Here is a 19,437-nt window from a genome sequence, read left to right as displayed (position 1 = left end):
TGTATTACTTTTTAATAAGGAAAAAACCTTTTAAATCAGGCAGCATTGTTAGATGCTCAGGTAACTGCCGAATTTTTTCAATTATTGCTGCCAACAATCTTCTAATCGCAGGGCCATTCTTAGGATCCTGCACAAAAGTGCGTATGCCCAACAAGAGCAGGTTAAGTATAAAAACGAAGAGACAGCGAGACGGAGTCTATGCACATCGACATCAGAACGAACCATTAATCTGACTAAAAAGAAACTCAGTAAGGAATGAATCAGGGAACTGCTCCCTCTTCCAATCGTCAAAGATAAAAGCAAGATCTGGCATTTTTAGCCAATCAGTTCTTTCTAAAAATCCAAATTGACATGATCCCTGTGGCTCGAGAACAGTTACTTTTTGCACTCCTGCTAAAATATCTATAAAGAGTGTTCGAGGCGAGCCACAGTCCAAATGCACACTTGCATTTTTTTAATCAGCAATTTTAGCATCCTTCTTCCTCGTCATCGATCGAGTCTGCACGTGCTAAACTACTTCTTGTATTGCTTCCGAATCGGGTCAGGGTGTATCAGTCTCACCAGTATTCAGTTTCACGTTGTCCAAGTTTATCCAGGCACGCCTTTCTTGAACTTTTACTGCTGTGGGAGTAACATCCTCAACAATGGATGATACACTGAAATTGGACTCTAACATGGGATATCCAGCTAATAATTTAGCTACAGGTAGTTCTTTAGGTCTAGTTGCTGAATGGTCTTCATCTGTGTCCTGAGACCGACACCCCTTCCACTTGAGTTGATCTGAAATGACAGAGATACTAGTGGTCATACATGTCAAATAGGTACGTAGCTAAATTCCTACAATTCTGCAGTTGTCTGGGCATCACTTTTACTCCTTGAAGGAGGAGACAGGGGCATTCTCATTCACCTTCCTGTCACTAACTCATGGGGTGTGAGGTGGTGGCCCAACCCAGGCTGATTCCTTAATGCATATAATGCAAGGGGCAGACAGTACAGCCAACCCGTTTTCAGTGTTAATTTCTATTTGGCAATTCTCTCTTCTCTCACATATCCTGTTCACTTGCGGGCGATAACCAGAAGAAAACCTGTGCAAATCTGTTCAAATACTTCATTAACAAAATGGGGCCCATTGTCGGATCTCAGCATCTCACATACTCCCCATCTAGGAAAGACTTCTCGGACTAAAAACTTTGCTGCGCAAGTGGCATCGGGGTGTGTACATGGACCAGCTTCAATCCATCTCAAAAAGGGACACACCACCAATATCATATACCTATATCCACTACATACTTGTAGCATATCGACATAGTCAATATGTAAATGCTGAAAGGGACCAATCGGTTGAGGAATTACTCTGATGATTGTTCGCAGTGTATGGCCAGCGGTAAAAGTTTGAAATACGATGCAATTTACTTCATAAAAGGCAACGTGTTCTAACAAATTTGGTACGAACCAATCCTCTCTAATAACTGCTGCGAGGCTTTCACTAGTTACATGCACAGGCTAGTGTAGCTGTTCTAGCACTACCCGTAATAAGACTACCAGCATTACCAGTTTGCCAGTGTTGTTCTGTCGCCACAATGCTTCAGAGGGAGATAATGAACACCCCCTACGTGTCCATAGCTCCTTCTCTTCCTTTGGAGCACTGCCTTGAACTTCCATCAACTGTGTTCTAGACAAATGATTAAAGCCTTCGTTTACAATCATAATCGTGACCATTTTTTCCTTTACACGTAGAGTATCAAAACTAGAAATACCAGGGGAATATGCAATCCTTTTGACCTCTTTGTCTGTGACTTTGTTTCTGCGTGAGATAAAATCAATTATCTTAGTATGTGCTATGCATTTTGCTATTGCAATAGCTAATGGGAGTTATAGTGCTTTAATGAGCCTGTCCAATAATGCAGCACGTTGCACAGGAGTGCTGTCCGCTCTGAGGTAGCCCCTCCTTTTCTAGAATGCTAGCGCTGCATGCATGGTTGACGTCACATGGGCATAGTCACTGTACAATGTCACTTTCTGCCCTGCGTGTTCCTCGAGCGCGACATTAAGCGCCACCAATTCCGCAGCCTGCTACCACTTCAAATGCCCCATTAGCTCTGTGCCTTACCACAGCTGATCCTGATTGCCTTTCCCCATCGGTTTGATCAATTTTCAATGACCCATCAATAAAGAGAACCTCCCCCCCTGCTTGAGCATTCTCGTTCACCCTTGGGATCTCATCGTAGAACTCTTCGTAATTGGAGCAATCATGCACTTATTCATCCACTGTCAGAGGTTCGGCTACAAATGTGTCAGGGTTCACTATTTTACACCTGACTATTTTAATCACTGGATTCACTATAACTATTGCATACACAGAAGCCCTATGAGATGTCAACGTACCCTTAGGTTTCTCCAAAACAGCAAACAATGCATGCTCAACAAATAAAGTCATGGAACACCCCATCACAATGCTTGTAGACTTCTCAATAGCGAACACGGCTGCTGCCAGCGATTGCTCGCAAGGAAAGTGTCCTCTCATAACTGGATCTAGAATCCCACTATAGTATGCCAGAGGTGTATACCTTAATGTAGCCCTCTGTGTAAGCACAGCTGTCCTAACTGTTCCATTCATGTGCGAAAACAGGAGGAACTCCTCAGAATAATTGGAAATTCATAAAAGAAGAGCTGTGCAAATAGCTTTTTTCAATTCCTCAAATCCTTCCTCCATTTCCTCAGTCCATTTTATTTTCTCCCGGTTCACTTGGGCTTTCTTTAAAGCCTGCAAAAGGGGTCTTGTGTAGGGACTATAATCAAATACCCATGCTCTAACATTGTTACACAATCCCAGAAACTGCTGAATTTTGCTTTATCGTGTGCGGTTTTGGTGTTTTGATAATCACCTCAGCTCTTTCAGGTGTGACTTTGTTCCCTTCATGCAAAATGAACTGGCCTATATACAACACCTCCTCCTCACAATATTGCAATTCCTCCTTGTCTTCTTTTTATCCCTTGTCTGCAACGATAATCATTAACTGAATCAAATCTTGTCTGCACTCATCTTTTGTGGTGCTGCAAACTAGAATGTTATCTACGTACTGCAGCACAACACTTAGCAAATCAATATTGCTTAGGTCCATCTGCAGGACTCTGTTAAAGATCGATGGAGACTCGCAGTACCCCTGGGGCAAATGGGTAATCTTCAGTTTAGTCTGACGAAACATAAACGACTTAAGGTCATGAGATTCCTTATGCAGCGAGATTGAGAAGAACGAATTTTTCAAGTCAATCACAGTGAAATACTGTACCTCTGCAGGGATACTACATAAAATCGTTGCAGGATTCAGAACTAGAGGAAACCCTGCCTCTACAATTTGGTTAATTGGTCTCATAACCTGAATTAATCTCCAAACCCCCCCCTTTCAATTTTTTGACAGGGTGCACAGCAGTATTACACTGTGACTCTGACGTCACCAAGATACCCTGTTCCATCATAGCTGAGATAGTCTTAAAAATACCCTTGTCTGCCTCTCGAGGCATTGGGTACTGCCTTGCTCGAGGTAAAATTGCTCCTGGTTTAAGCTTAATCTTAACTTCTCCGACCCCCTAAATAGGCCTATGTCATGGGGGCCTGTAGTCCATAAGGAGGTTGGCACTTTCTCCATGCCCTCATCAGAAAATTGTGGGTGGTGCCGCACTATCACCATTTGCTGTGGGATCTCCCTTCTCTCTATTCGGATCCAGTATGTAATACTCTTGAATCTAGAATACTACTTCATCATCTGACAAATCATCTTTAAACATATCTTTGTCTTCAACGTCAGTCAATCTACACCCTTCCCCAATGGCAATCACTGTTCTCCATGGCCTGCCCTCATCATCAAATCCTTCAAGCATGTCCAATTCCCCTCGCTCTATGGCTGCCTGCAGCTGTAAGGGAATAATCTGTCCCCCCTCTTCGTCCATAGGTATCTGTAGCTTGAACAAAAACTCATCAGGTCTCCTCATAATCTTTCTCACTAAGCCTGGTAGTCATGTCAACAAAATGCGTACCCCATACAGAAAGACTTCTGGCTCTAATGGCATCCCTCACAGAGTTATTTGCACTGTAAATGCCATGATAAATTCACCCACATTTAAATAATGTATCCCTGGAGTGGGAACACACTATACCTTCATCAGTGAAGGAAATCGTCATGTTAAGTTTCGTCCTTAAATCCCAGGCCAGAATATTAACCAGTGTCTACCTTGAATACAATAATGGAACAGACATGTCACACTCTCCTATTGAGACTGGTAATTCATCAGTAAAAGGAAGTTTACTTGTAGCTCCAGAGCAGCCCTAAGCATTAAATGGCATTTCCCAATAACGGATATTTTCCATCTTGAATACATGAGCGAGTTGCCCCAGTGTCTACTAAAAAGAAAAGGATTTGCCTCCCATGGTAACATCAACCCTTGGTTCCTCTTGAAGATTCTGTGTCACTGATAGTACTGAAGACATCACGTTACCCTGTGAGCTGTCCTATTGTGGGTACATGTTTATTCCTGTGCCTGTAAAAGTACTTCCTTCCACAAAAGTGACACCCCCTACTCTAGGTGTCAATAACTGTCCTGTGTTTGCACTCTGCTGTATCTGCATGGGTGCGTGATGTGACTGCCCTTGCAGCGGATTCAATGGTGCTTGCTGTGGTTGCAAAGCTTGTTGCATTTGCAGCGCTTGTGCTTGATACACTGATCTTGGCAAACCCATCCCTATTTTGTGAACTATATGCTGGAGGATAAGCTGTCCACCCTCTTTAGAACTGACCGTTCTGTACATACCCTTGGCTTCCACATGTTCTTGCAATGTGCCCTGTCAATCCACATGTCCAACATACAGGAGGGCGTCTTCTAATTTACCTTCCTTGCATATTTTGATTGTCATTCTGCATATTCTGAAACCCGCCTTGGTTATTCTGGAAACCGCCTCTTCCTCTGAAACCTATTCTTCTGCCTCGTGGTGAGAACCCATTCACTCCTTTATCTGTTTGGCATTGATTATTTGCCTGTGACACTGCTTGCTGCGTTCGCAACCCTTACCCGCTTGTCAGTACCGCTCCTTCTATGGCGTATTTTGACAATTTCTTCTGTACTAATTTAGCCACCTCAAGTTTCATAGCATCCTCATTCTTATTATTTTTCTCTTGCAGCAGCCTGCAATGATGCGCAATAGTCAACTGTATCTCTGCCCATGGCTTCGCTTCCATTCCCACTAGTTTCTTGGGCTCTCTATGTATTTATTCTGGCAATCCTTGACACATAAGGTGGTAAAATACCGGCACTGATTTCCACCACGGGTCGCTCGTTTCCAAGGTCCACCGTTCCTGAATACTTTGAATGTAAGCAAGCAGATCTTCGTCATCTTTCATTTTGCGTGCCATAATTGCACCCATATCTGACGTATCAGGATACTGTACCCTGAGTACTTTCCAAACAGCCTCCCTACAATTATTAAATGGTGCTCTGTCATGTGTTGTGTTCTGTGCCGTGACACTTGAATAACCTGCTCTCGTCCAAATGTCAGCAGCCATTTCCCCAAGAATAGCTACTAGGAGACCCTTAACATCCCCTCTGGATAGAGTATTTCCTCCTGTCATCTTTTCTAGCCCAGAAATCCATTTTCCCGCACCCGCCATTAAAATAGGGAGCTTACACCTTAAATCATCCTTGTCCATCTGAGGCCAAGGGATATACTGCGGTCTGGCCCCTCCTTTCTCCAATAAGGGGAACTGCATGAACCCAAATCCACAATCGGCTCCCATCGTCTGCCTATCCATACTGGGGACAATGGTTCCTGATTGCCTTCTACCTGGCAATGACCTCAGCCTGTTCACATATGGTGGCGATTCTCCCCTCTCACTATGCAATCTTCCTTTAGGTCGCTTTGGGTACGCCATGGGGTCTGGCGTCCTATCTTTAGGTTGGTCTAAATATGACCATCTCACTTCCTTGTCTGTCTGCAGACATCCTTCAGGACCGCATACATTCTCTCGCTATTCCCCACAGAAGGTTTCTCTATCTTCGTCTGATATATCTAGTCTCCAACTAGTATGGCTTTCATCTTTCTCATCCCTATTTAAAGTCAGCCTGTCTAAAGACAAGGCTCTGTGCTCGAGGCTAAATGGGCTTCCTTCTTTGCCTCGTGACTGGGCAACTATAGATTGATCTTCTTTTCCCCTGCTTCCTGATTCGCCTTTTGTTTTCATCTCCTTATAAGCTTTATCGATCCTATCTCCGATGCTTCCTATCTCACAATTCTCATTTAGGTTTACCCTAGATGGTCCTGGCATTGCTTCTTGCAACGGGATCTATGTCGCCCCATGATATTACTGTACTGGGTTCCATCAGCTCTTTCAGAATGCGATCAATATCGCATGCTCTCTGTATCCTTATTATGACACCGGGGGGGCCAGAAGACAATGAAGAGAGCAAGGAAGACAGCGCACCACCAGACTCTGGACTCAAAAACCCTGTGAGAGTGGCAGACATTGTCCTCTTACACAATTTCATACAGTGCTGGAAGGCGCCCAGGTTCATCGGAACTCATGTGGTGGAGAAGGTGGCCGAACGGGCTGTCAAACTAGAGGGTAAGAAAGTCTGGAACCACTTGACGGATGTCAAGCCCTACAAATCAGCGACCTCACCTAGCAACAAAGTCACCTTGAGCAACAGGGCCAACATTCAACATCTAGAAGAGTTCAAGTGATTTCTGAACTTTTACAACCAAGAGGAGGACATCCTATGCTCACACACACTCGAAAAGCAAAAGTAGAGACTGGAACACTCGTGGACATAGATTATGGAACACTGTCTGTTTGTTATTTTTCTCTTCCGCACACACAGGGTCCACGTGAAAGCCGATGTGACTGTACTGTTTGTGTATATCCATGCTTCCCTCTACCCATCACCTAGATACCTTCTACAACCAATTTGTCCACGCTGTAAGGAGACCTAGCAGATTATGAGCCTGATGCCCCGGAGTATACTATCTTGCCTTTATGGAGTACTTGGCTCAAGCGTACCCTCAGCTTGGGCAAAGTGATCACCCAGTCCTTGCCATGTTAAGAGACCCATCAGTGAGAAAAGTGTGGGATAAAGTATTTGCCTTTGCCATCAGTGATTATTTGCTCCACAGGGCTTAAGAGCATTTACAATACTAACACAATAACGCATTTCTTTACGCATTTCAAGCGGGCAACTATATCTTCAAGCTGCAAGCATCAAGCAGTGTGAGTAAAAATGAATGACATTTTAAAAAATGTGATGATTTTGTTGGTCTTACTTTTTCTAGCGGTGTCATTATGTTTGTATTTTAGAAAATTACTTGCGTTGCTAGTGCTATCGCTGTACCCTCTACTAACATTCCCCCAACCCGGGCAGGTAGAACAACCATGTCCGGTGGAAAGGAGTCCACTGCTGATAAGGTAAGGAGAGGTAAGCGCAGTGTTGACACAGACATAAAAGGGGTTGACGTGAAGACAGCCCCACTGAGATGGATGTCCAAAGCAACGTTCCCATATGAAGAAAATTACATAAAGACATTAGATATGATGAAAAATTATTGGCCGCTAGAACAAGCTATACAGTACATAACTGGCACACCTGACAAAGGAGAATCAACGACTATCACCCTGAAGAAACTACCATGTACCTGGACAAGAGTGAGGGAGACAGGAGGAGAGCTTGGTTGTTGGGAAAGACCACAGATCCTAGTGTATGGCCAAGTATACACAAACGATGGATGGCAAGATGGAGTGGTGGGAAGCATGCCTTGATGCTAGCTCAGTCACCAGTGAACAAAGTGCAGGAAGAAAACAAGTGCCTGAAGAAACTACCATGTACCTGGACAAGAGTGAGGGCGACAGGAGGAGAGCTTGGTTTTTGGGAAAGACCACAGATCCTAGTGTATGGCCAAGTATACACAAACGATGGATGGCAAGATGGAGTGGTGGGAAGCATGCCTTGATGCTAGCTCAGTCACCAGTGAACAAAGTGCAGGAAGAAAACAAGTGCCTGAAAGAATGGGAAGCAAGTGCAAAGTTACTGACATGGGTGGAAAATGAAGCTGGTCCGATGCCGATAATACCCAGCTATCAGAACAATGCTGAAGTTGAGGTTGGCAACAATGTTGGGTGCAGAAGCATTGAGCAACACGCAGCTATGAAAGCAGGAACGGCAGTACTGGTGGATCATTACTGGGCTTGCAAATCGAGAGCATATAAGAAGCTGCCACCTGACTGGGGAAGAGTTTGCTCGTTGGTGCACATCAATATGTCTTTGTTGGTTGTGAAGCTTGATGGGTTCCCAAAAATGGACAATAACAAAAGAAGGAAACGTCGATTGAAGTAGCACCAACTGCCACAACAAAGAAGGCAGATAAGCCAGCAGGGTTGAGAAGGGTGAGGAGAGGAGGAAATTACTTCTCAGGAGCATCAGAAACAGCTCTAGATGAATTTCCAGCAGATCAAATGTTCTTTGCATCAATAATACCATTGGTACAGATGTACATAAATGCAAAGTGTTTACAAATCCCCGCTGGGAGCTGATGGTGATGATCATTTCCACTGTGAATGGGTCCAATGAGATAAAGGAAGAGCTCTGAGCAATAAGGTTGGTGACACTCCAGAATAGATATGTTCTGGATCTCCTCCAAGGAGCCAGATCTTCTTAAATTCGAGAAACTCCTCAAGACCTTCTTCTTCTCCTCTTCCTTCTCTCTCCCTCTACCCTGCTAACCTAGTTCTGTTCTCTTTCCCTCTCTCCTTCCTCTTCCTTACAGCTTGCTGACTGGCTGCCTGGTATGTCTCAGAGTCTCACAGGTCCCTGGTGCCCCACCAGTCCTCTATCGCACTTGCCTCAGGGCCCTACACCCCTCCCAGACTCACTGCACTTGAGAAATAACCCAAGAGAGTGGCTCTTTCTGCACTTACCTCAGTCTCCACCGACTGGATGCACTTGGACCTCACCCTCTCTGCGACCGTTTGTGCACTTGTATGATCTGTTTACTCCGTGCCTGAGATCATCTGTCTGTTCTCCCTTGTTTTCACCCCTTTCACTGGTATAAACTGCAGAAACAATGTCAGGCCTATTTGGCCTATTTGCTGTATCTCAAGCTGTTAAATGTATGTTATGCACTTACTCTGCCTGTGGTGACTATTATTGTCTCAGAATTTCAAGGACTCTGAGCGACTGTTGTTTTCGCCTCATGTTCCCACCCTCCTTGAGCGCTTTGAAACACGTGCATGTTTATAGGCGCTTTATAAATAAACAATACCATACCAGCTATTGAAGGAGGAGTTTGCGCAAAGATGGGGAGTTCCTGTTGCACATTCATACCTGCCAACGACAAGGATAACGGGACTCTTATCAGATACAGTGGTGCAACTGGCACAGATACATGCCAAGATGCAAGATGAAGCAAAGGGGACAGGAAAGGACCCGGGCTGGATAGTGTACATATGGTCATGGATGCCATCATGGCTGTCAGATGGACACAAGGTGATAATGGGAGTCCTGGTGCTGGCAGCAACATCGATGTGTGGGATCAAAATCTGCATGGCCAAATGCAAAAAGACAGCAGAAGAAGCTGTCGGAATGCCGATCCTGATGGATGTGAACATAGGAGGAGCAAAGGACGAGATTGTAGCAGAAAGGGACAAGATAAGAGAAAGAATTGCACAATACCAACTGTTCCCAACCGAATCAATAAAGTTGGACAACCCATTTGATGCAAAATAGTATCAAGGGAAGTGGGTTTGGTGGAACCCCAAAGGAGTGTGCTGCTACGTGAACTGGTCGTTCGATGACTACACAAACTACTATGGGAACCTCGGAGGAATAATGAAGATTGGCAGCCAAGAGCAAGAGGACTGTCATATAAGGATGTGGTCGACAGGTCGACCAGAGGGGGGACTGAAGAGGGATGGGGAAGCTTAACACCCCTTGCCCCTTCTAAATTCATGACAAGGAGGAAGGCCAGAAGACACTGCAATCACCCATTCTATTTCGGACAAATTCCCAATAGACCCATGATTGATAAGTACATTGAGAGGTATCCATTCAGCCAGCCGTACAGACCAGGGATGGTGTGATCTATCCCTATGTGGAAGAAGAGCTGCAGGCCATGAACGGGAACACTGCTATTGATAGCCTGGACTAAGCACCCAGAACCCATGTTGCTGACGTCATTAGAGACACCACGACATAGCAGCGTTAAACATGAAGCACACGTGCCATCCACACTTCGGGACATAAACACACACTCGAACACATGAAGAACATGAGCATACAGTTCTATAGTTAGAGGACAGATACATATACATACTGTCATTGCTTTTATTATTTTGCCATTAGCCAAACACAACTATGCAGAAAGCGTAAGGCACAAGAGATCCTGAGCAAAGCTTGCAGATGCTTACACACAAATAACCCTATGGAAAGGCAGGAATAACTATGGGACCTGACAGAACCAAGTGTAACTAACCTATGGAAATGTAGTATAGAACAGACACTGTATAAACCGCATAAGATTTATGAAAATTACAGCAGGCTCCAGGCATCAGAGCAAGAGACGAGCTGAGCTCATTCATGCTGGACAGAGAGCAAGATGAGTGAGACAGGACCTGCAGCCAAAGCCAAGAGATACGGATGACATTCCAATTCCCAGATGGCAAAGGGACCAGCTGCAGAAAGACTAATAAACCTTCATAATTCAGAGCTGCACAACTCAAATTCGTGGTCTCTGAACAGGTGACGCAGCCGAAGCAGACAATGGACAGTGAGCAATTGTGGAAAAGGAGCACTGGTCCCAGGCCGCCAGACACAGACAGCGACATGTATGCAACAATATGCAACAAGTTTTGCGCCAATCTGGATAGCGCTCTCATAAACTAAGGTGGTGTACACAAGTTACAATGCAGATACATAGCCATTCTTGTTACCTTGAAGAGGTACACAGAGAGCAGAAAATCGCTTTGTGTGCCAGGCCTGGGGACGTCAGCTCTAGCCAACCACAGTCTAGTATCCTTGGGGTGGGTAGCAACGGGCAAGAACCAATAGTAAGTCTACCACACTGCAACATTGTTAGTGACTTGGGGATGGACCAGGCAGCCACCTGACATGTGAGGGCCAGTAGAATAACATCTATACTGTCTACTATAGGTGGTAGAGTACTCAGTGCCCATTCTGTTGCCCAATAGGTTTCCTGGAGGAGGGCCCAAGTTGTTACGTCATGCTGAGAACAGATCACAATAAAACCAGCATGTGAGCCGAGGAAGAGCATGATGTGCATGGATTTTTCCTGTTCTTGTGCTGATCCCTGTTGGTTTTGTCTGTAATAAACAGGCAGTTTGAACTTGCCATTGACTGAGTCCTCCTGTGGGAGAGTGTTGGGCCCTCCAAGTCCGCAGAGTTCCAGTGTCCCTCTGGCATACTTGGGAGCCCCTCCCAACAAAGCCACATGCCACAGCATCACCCAGGGGCCATCCCGAGAAGTTCAGCTCCAGTTTAGAGCCATTGAGCTGTGTATTGTATTTATTCCAACAAATAGTTTTGTCTTCTGGGAGAGTGCTATTTTAGACATAATTTTATTAATCCAGGACAGACACCTTTAAAGGATGCAGACAACCAAATAAGCATTTCACTCCATTACGAACATCAATGTGGTTATCACAACCTGCCATCAAACTCCAGCATTGTGGAGCGAGTATTAAGCCATGTATTTTCTGTGATGTGAGTGTGATCTCACAAATTAGCCCTCAAAATGAGCCCTCTAATTGACTCCTTAAGGGAGAAAGGTACAGCAATTTTTTTTATATTCACCGCTCTGCAAAAAATTTTACAAAATAGTGAGTACAGATTTACTGGAAATCTGACATTGTTCGGTTTAGGCTATGTCCTGCCTGAAAGTAAACACAGGTCTACCTTGCATCACTGCACTACACATTAACAGGGGTCTGCAACCTGTGATTCACCAGATGTTCTGTACTACACCTCCCATGATTCCTCAACATTGGCTATGCTGGCTAGAGCTGATGGGAGTTGTGGTCCAAACAATCTAGAGAGCTATAGGTTGCAGACCCCTGCTTAGACTATAAAAGACAATGGACCTCATCACGAGTTGGGCTGTAGCCCTTAAATGTGGTGGTAACGGTATTACTGATGCATTTAAATGCTGGCCCTATCACGAGTAGGGCGCTAAATGGGCTTTTTTACCTCCAGTTTTTTTCTGGAGGGGAAAATCCCATTTAGTGCCAGCTGTATTAGCGTGCGGTATTCGCGCCGAAAATGCCCCATTGGATCCAATTAACCAAATGGGGAATGAGAAGTTACCGTTAATGCCCAACCCGTGATCGGGCGGTAATCCCGCCAGACCGGTAGGTGCTAACACTAGTACAGTTGGGTGGTATTACATCCGGGAAACCGCCCAACTCGTGATGAGGCCCAATGAAATGCCTACCTTGATCGGTCTCCCTGAGGAGGTAACATTTTGAAAGGAACATTATGCATAACTCCAACACATTTGGCATACAAATCAACGATTTTCATTCTTAATTAGCATATATAGGAAGAGTCTAATAGTCACATAGTTTATGTTTTTCACGTGGTATATATGAATGCCATAACTTGGTGGGGGTGGCAATAAAGGATCTACATGTCCCGATAAGACCTGCACACCCCAATGGTACTCTGCCCCCAGGTAGAGGATACTCCAACCTTAAAACAGCAACACATTTTGAGTAACCTGGAAAACACTGCTCGGTGGTGGAATGTAACCTGTGAAAATCTGGGCACCAGAGAACCTCTTTAAATATGAAAGGAATTGTCCAACAACAGGCTCTTACCGTTCAAATCTTCTTTCTCATCGCTTTATCTGCTAGACGTAGGTTCAAACCACTTTGAAATAATAAAACATACATATAAAAAATACCACTTTTATTGCAAATGGCAAATAAAACACTTATTTTAAAAGATTTGCAGAAATAATCTATATAAAAATACTTTGGCATCGGCTATCGGTTATTTTTTACAAGACGGCTTTGTTTTGCACTCAATCCTATCTATGGGGTCATTCCGAGTTTGGAGGAAGCCATGGTGCTATTAGCACCATGGCTGCCTCCAAAGTCGGGTCCGGGCAGTCGGAATGGGGACTTACCGGGTCATTCCGACCTTGGAGGACCCGGTAAATCCCCATTCTAAATACCATTCCCCATTCCCATTTGAGCCCCCACAGGGCTCAATGGGAATGGGGAAGGAGCTAACAACGGGGCCGCCAATAGCGGGCCCGTTATTAGCTCCATGGTCCCTTAACGGCTCCCGCTAAGGGCGGCTGGTAAAACCAGCCGGCCTTAGTGGGACCCACTAGGGGACTTCGGAATACAGAGGTAAGGGGGTACTGGCACCGGCACCCTTACCGGTGCTGGTAACCCCTTACCTCCAACCTCGTAATGACCCCCTATGTCTCATGCAGCAATCTTTACGTTGGCCTTGCTGTAGAGATGATGAAACCGCTTCAAGGCACATCTTATAAGGTGGAAAATCCAAAACCACGGTTGGCACTAAAGCCATTTTCAGATCTAGGCGGTAATGTGGATTTACAGCAGGTGTCTTCAACCAGCAGCCCCCTAGATGTCTTGGGCAATGACTTCCATGATGCCTCACCATTGTTTCTGCTGGCTAGGGCTAATGGGAATTGTAGTTAAAAACATCCAAACAGCCAAGGGCAATGGCACCTCAAGACTGGGGAGAGCTTCACACCATGTAAGAAGGAGGTCCGCTGAAGTTCCATTTAATCCCAGCTCTGTGTCATGACATGCCAGACAATACGTGATACGATTAGGGAGCTTGAGCTATGACACTCATGTATAGTGGAGTCCAGGTTTACAACCTCGTAGTCATGATTTTACCTGCCCCCTTACGATGAACACTTGGCAAGTTGCCATTCTGGCTGCTGTGGTTAGGGTGGATGCTTGGCTTCGACTGAATTTTCCTGGGCATGATCTTCTTCCAAAGGGCTGGTCCAGCCAAAAAGTACAATATGGGATCCAGACAACTGTTTGCACTTGCCAAGGGCCTGGTAACTTTGTAGGCTATGTTAATTGCATTTAGAGTTCCACAGTCGAGGTCGAGCTTTCTAAAGTAATAATATAGAGTTCGATTGATATGGAAAGGCAAGAAGCACACAACGAACACCACAGAAACAATAATGATCATTTTGATAGATTTCTTGCGGGAGCCAGAAGTCTGAGAGTTGGCCGCAGTTGACTTCATTAGTGTTCTAGCCATTAGGGAGTAGCACACAATCATGACGGTGAACGGGAGACAAAACAGCAACGCGAGGTTGACCGAGCTATAGACGACAAACTGGTCAAACAGGTCTTGACTAGAGGTGTCGTGGCAGGTGATGAGGTCTTTGTTGGTGCTAATGGAAACAAAGTACAGAATGGGAGACTGGAAAGCCACTATGACCACCCAGACGCACACGCAGGCAATCCGCGCATACCGTACTTGTCCCCAGGCCAATGACCTCATTGGATAGCGGATGCCCAGGAAACGATGGATGCTGATGCAAAGAAGGAAGAAGATGCTGCAGTAGAGGTTGGTGTAGAACAAAAATCGGACGATCTTGCACAAGGCCTCACTGAACGGCCAGTTGTCCCCTTTGGAGTAGTAATAAACCAGGAGTGGGAGAGAAATGACGTACAACGTATCGGAGATGGCCAAGTTGAACATGTACGTGGTGGAGGCATTCCAGGGCCTAATGCGGAAGATAAATGCATACAGGGCAAGCAGATTAAGTAGCAAGCCAACACAGAACACAATGCCATAGGACACGGGGAGAAGGATGTACTTGAAGTCTTCATCAAATGTGCACCTGTAGGTGCCATTGAATGGTGTATCCTCTTCCGTATGATTTACCAACTTGGCCATTCTTGCTTCTCCCGGGAATGAAGATCTGGAGATCGCTGCTGCCCTGAAAGAGCAAGATAGATAAATACTTTATTCGGTTTTCACCATTTACATCAAAATATGACACCAAACAATTCAAAAAAGAGAAAATGTTTTTAAAAGAGAGTCATCTTCGGCCTCAAGTAAAAACAATACAGTTCATAATACAGAAAGTGAGATTGTCTCCAGAGGATAGCTCAGGGGCAACATGCTCGCCTTGGAAGCAAGACGCGAGCACCACAGGTTCGATCCCCGGGTCCGCAGCGTGTTATAAATAACCTATCACATCATATCATGTTGAAATATACACCATTTGATAGAGCTTAAAATGTTCTTTCCAAGCGTTTAAAAACCTAAGTCGTTAATAAAGCAGCCATCGACACAAGACAGAACAAAATTCATGGCATCAATCACATGCCTAATATTATTAGCCCTGAAGTGGCTTCTTAGCCATGCGCGTCTGAGATCTAGAAAATGTCAGCATATGAATAAAGCATGTTAGATCCTCATCCGACCTCACTTCCGCAATTACAAAGCACAAGGAAAGGGATTAATGCCCTCATACAACATGCCTGATATATGAAACCCTACCCTATATAACACCATAACATCCTATACATGCAAGAGGACTGGTAAAATACAAGCCCTGCTGGCACTTGACCTGCTAATAATATTCCAAATGAACTTGCGTACCTTGATCTGCAGAGCTAATCGTTAAGCAGCTCTTTGGGTTTGAATTGAATCTGCTCTGGGGGGTTTTGCTGTTTTTGGCAGATGGAGAGAGGGCACGGAACAGAATTGCCATCTCTGCCTCCCCTCCCCGCCCCACCAGACAAAGCTGAACTCATGCTTTGTTAACAATGGCAGGGAAAACATTGGCTTCCTATGGAATCTGTCAGTCACCTACTAACAGCGAGGGGTCCCATAGGAATACATTGCAAATGGCTCTCGTAGTGCAGCGTTTACATTTGTTTGCAATACGAAGTGCAACAAATGTACCCGGGAGCAACAGGTTTTTCAAGGTTTGTCCACGTCATAGCGGAAACCTCGCAAATTGCAAGGAGCGGAATGCATTGCAATGAAGTGCACACGTTGACAGTCCCCTGCGTGTAATTCTGATTTTGAATAAAATGACCCTGCATGAATTAACATCATAAATGTACATATTTATTCGGCAGACCCACCTATGAGACGAAACTGTTGCATTAGAGTTCAGATAAGCAGATCAAAATCTTTCGATTTTACTGGAATTTTACTAGACCTCCTGTATGACCACTTTGACCTCTTTTGTCGACTCTTCTATGGCCTTCTGGTACTTGTAGTTTCGCTCAGATGGGGATCGACCAGAGTCTCTTACGTTAGCATCCACGTGGTGCCGGTTTCCCTCTGCAGCTGGTGTCCCCTTAACACTTTTCACAGTTCAATGAACTTGGTTGGTGCGCTCTGAGGCCTACGGGCATGTGATGCATTATAAAAATGTAAATAAATAAATGGCATGTGAGGAACGACACACAGTTTGAAGGTGTTGTTTGGTTATTTGCCCACCACTGACGGCCCTGGGCCATGCTAATTCTTATGGCCCTTCCCACCCAGTTCCTGCCCCCCGACCCAAACCACCTCCTGATCGGAACACAGCTTGCTTTAATCAAGCCTTACCATCAACCTTTGCACTCAAAGTGCCTGCCACTGTTTTTTAAAGCAGTCTTCTGAGAGGAAACAATTTAATTGGAGGTGGAAAAATGCTATGGGTGTAAGAAAAATGTCCTAGCCAGGTCTGCCTTCAGCCACTCGATTTAGAACCGCTTTGCGTGGCCTTCAGAGAATTCCTGTTACAAACAAGCATTGCATCGGCAAAGCCAACAGCTTTGGTTTGTGCATAAGTATCAGGCATTTGCCAGGCACTGCTATTATATGCCCAGGTACTCACACCATTTTGCACATGCTACTATAAATGGGTAGTTAATACCACCACGTCTGTGCCCGGCAAGTGCCTTTCCCATGCTGTAAGGAACTCATGGTGACAACAAGTAAGACAGACACAAGTGATCACAGTTCAAGGGTGTTTATTAAACTGCCTGCAGGTTGGAAAATCGCCTAATCTAAACCTAAATCTACGATGGGAGCTAGCGTTGACCATAAAATGAAAATAAGGCTGTCCTAGTGGCATTGAGTCAAAATAAAAAGAGCCTATGTTAAGAAACCTATTGCCAAACCTTACAACTAATACAAAAAGGGTGTGGGATGATTTTCAAGAAAAGAAAGAAGTGTTCTCAAATAATATGTCAGGAAGCAGTAGCTTGGTTCTTCCTTCCCAACGTTTTGTGCATGGGGTAAGGTGGGACCTTGGACCACAGCACACACGCAAGCTTTCCCCGTACTAGTCGACAGTACCACTCACAGCTATTCAGTCCGTCGATGGCCAAGTCTTGTATCCTTGAAAGTCTCCTGCCTTCGAGGGTCTGATGTGTTCAAATACCATAACAAAAGCTTCTTCAACAAAATGAAAGTGTGTTCCTGCTTTTGCTTTCGGTGAGAATTGTTCACCCTTTGGTCCCCCTCTTCTGGGGCTGACTCTTGGTCCTTGGTGTCTTGGGTGATTGGCTTCCACTCCTTAGATTTCCCTCTTCCGGGTTTAGATCCTATAACAGTTCTTATCGATATGGAGGCATTTGGGGTTGTGGTTTCCTGACCCTGTGGGCCGGATAGGATTGTCAAGAAAAACAACAAACAAACACAAAGTTCTGGTCTACATATTTCTCGGGTGATATATTCACCCCTGTGTCCTCCTCTTCTGGCGGCTGACCCTTCCCCAATTGTATTGCACAAATAGTATAACAGTTCTTTTCTCAATGAACTATCGGTGGTAACTTTCCACCCTAGGGTCTCCCTCGGCCGGGCTCAGACCCCCACAATGACAAGCAGGATAGTACTTCTCTTTGCTTTATACTGTCTCTTGGCTTCTCAGTAGGTCGGGTTCAGACCCCAAATGACAAGCGGGACAGTGCACTTCTCCTTGTCTTCTTAATGTCTTTTCAAACAGTTCATAGAGGACATCCCTCAGCTGGGTTCACATCTGTCAACACACTGTTGCTTGGGACTGTATTGCCCCCTTCTTGTTATGCACTTGCCAACTTCACATTCAACATTTGTTTGCAGGATTCACGTCGCTTGTTTTCTCTCAATACAGGATTCACTTCCTTTGCTTTCACACATGAAACATTTGCAAAACGCGGGCCGCTCTCCTCAATTTCCCATTCCGTTTCCTGTATTAATTAGATAACGTAGAGTCCGTTGACCCAATGTCAAAAGAAATAGCAAAGTAGGCAGGGTGACTCTCGCCTGTTATCTGTGCTGCCCCAGGAATCCTCGCTCTGGCCAACCTTCCCAATCAACGTCTGCACTGGAGATCTCCCTCTGGCGACAGGTAGTCTGTGTAAGAGCCAGCTGCTTCCCTCTACACCAGTGGCGACAGGTAGCCTGTGTAAGAGCCAGCTGCTGCCCTCTACACCAGTGGCGACAGGAAGCCTGTGTAAGAGCCAGCTGCTTCCCACTGCACCAGTGGCGACAGGTAGCCTGTGTAAGAGCCAGCTGCTTCCCTCTACACCAGTGGCGACAGGTAGCCTGTGTAAGAGCCAGCTGCTTCCCACTGCACCAGTGGCGACAGGTAGCCTGTGTAAGAGCCAGCTGCTTCCCACTGCACCAGTGGCGACAGGTAGCCTGTGTAAGAGCCAGCTGCTTCCCTCTACACCAGTGGCGACAGGTAGCCTGTGTAAGAGCCAGCTGCTTCCCTCTACACCAGTGGCGACAGGTAGCCTGTGTAAGACTGATTCGAAGACCTTCCAGGGAACAGGCAGAAACCTTCACGGGACCCCCCCAGGTGCAAACAACCTCGGGTTCAAAATCCTGCACCCTTTCCCCCGCAGGCTTCACCCTCGTGGGGGGATTCTGCAGCTTTAGGCTGGGAGGGCGGGCCCCAGGAATCCACCATCAGCAGTGAGGAAAGACTCACCCTCGGGTGCAAACACCTGCACCCTTTCCCCTACAGGCTTCGCCCCCGCAGGGTTGTCAGCAGTTTTAACCCGGGCGCGGGGCCTCAGGAGTCCGGCAGCTGTAGTGAGGAAAGACTCACGCTTGGGTGCAAACACCTGCACGGTCCACCCCCCGCCCCACAGGCTTTGCCTTCGCGGGTGGTTTCTGCAGTTTTAGTAAGAAATTAAAAAGGGCAACCCAGACAGTAGCAGACATTTCAATGAGACATCATTCTGTCCATTATGTTACCACAAAATCCAAATAAAATGGGCATTGGTTGCCAAGTAGTTGCAACCCTGTGCTGATGATTGATACCAGTTGTATGGTGCCATGTGATTGAACTTTCTAGTAAAGCATATGGGCATGTATGGGATTGGGATGGCGCTGGTCTACATTACTCCAGTATTCATCTTCAAAATGTGAAATGGTGAGTGTTCA

General features: G+C 45.6%; 1 protein-coding gene across 3 annotated transcripts in view; it reads right to left on the bottom strand.

The window, feature by feature from the left end:
• Window positions 1-12,438: 12,438 nt before the first annotated feature.
• The window catches only part of P2RY2 (purinergic receptor P2Y2), a 289,745-nt gene continuing 282,746 nt past the window's right edge, over window positions 12,439-19,437 (bottom strand). The window contains exon 2 of one of the 3 annotated variants that reach the window (XM_069640101.1): window positions 12,439-14,995. In XM_069640101.1, the coding sequence (XP_069496202.1) occupies window positions 13,903-14,952 (1,050 nt within the window). In that variant the 5' untranslated portion in view covers window positions 14,953-14,995 and the 3' untranslated portion in view covers window positions 12,439-13,902. The remainder of the gene's footprint in view (window positions 14,996-19,437) is intronic. The other 2 variants (XM_069640100.1, XM_069640099.1) reach the window with 2 other exon arrangements.

Source organism: Ambystoma mexicanum, chromosome 7q, assembly GCF_040938575.1.
Source record: "Ambystoma mexicanum isolate Mex_15411 chromosome 7q, UKY_AmexF1_1, whole genome shotgun sequence".
Taxonomy (NCBI): domain Eukaryota; kingdom Metazoa; phylum Chordata; class Amphibia; order Caudata; family Ambystomatidae; genus Ambystoma; species Ambystoma mexicanum.
This window is presented reverse-complemented; position numbering and strand designations above follow the sequence as displayed.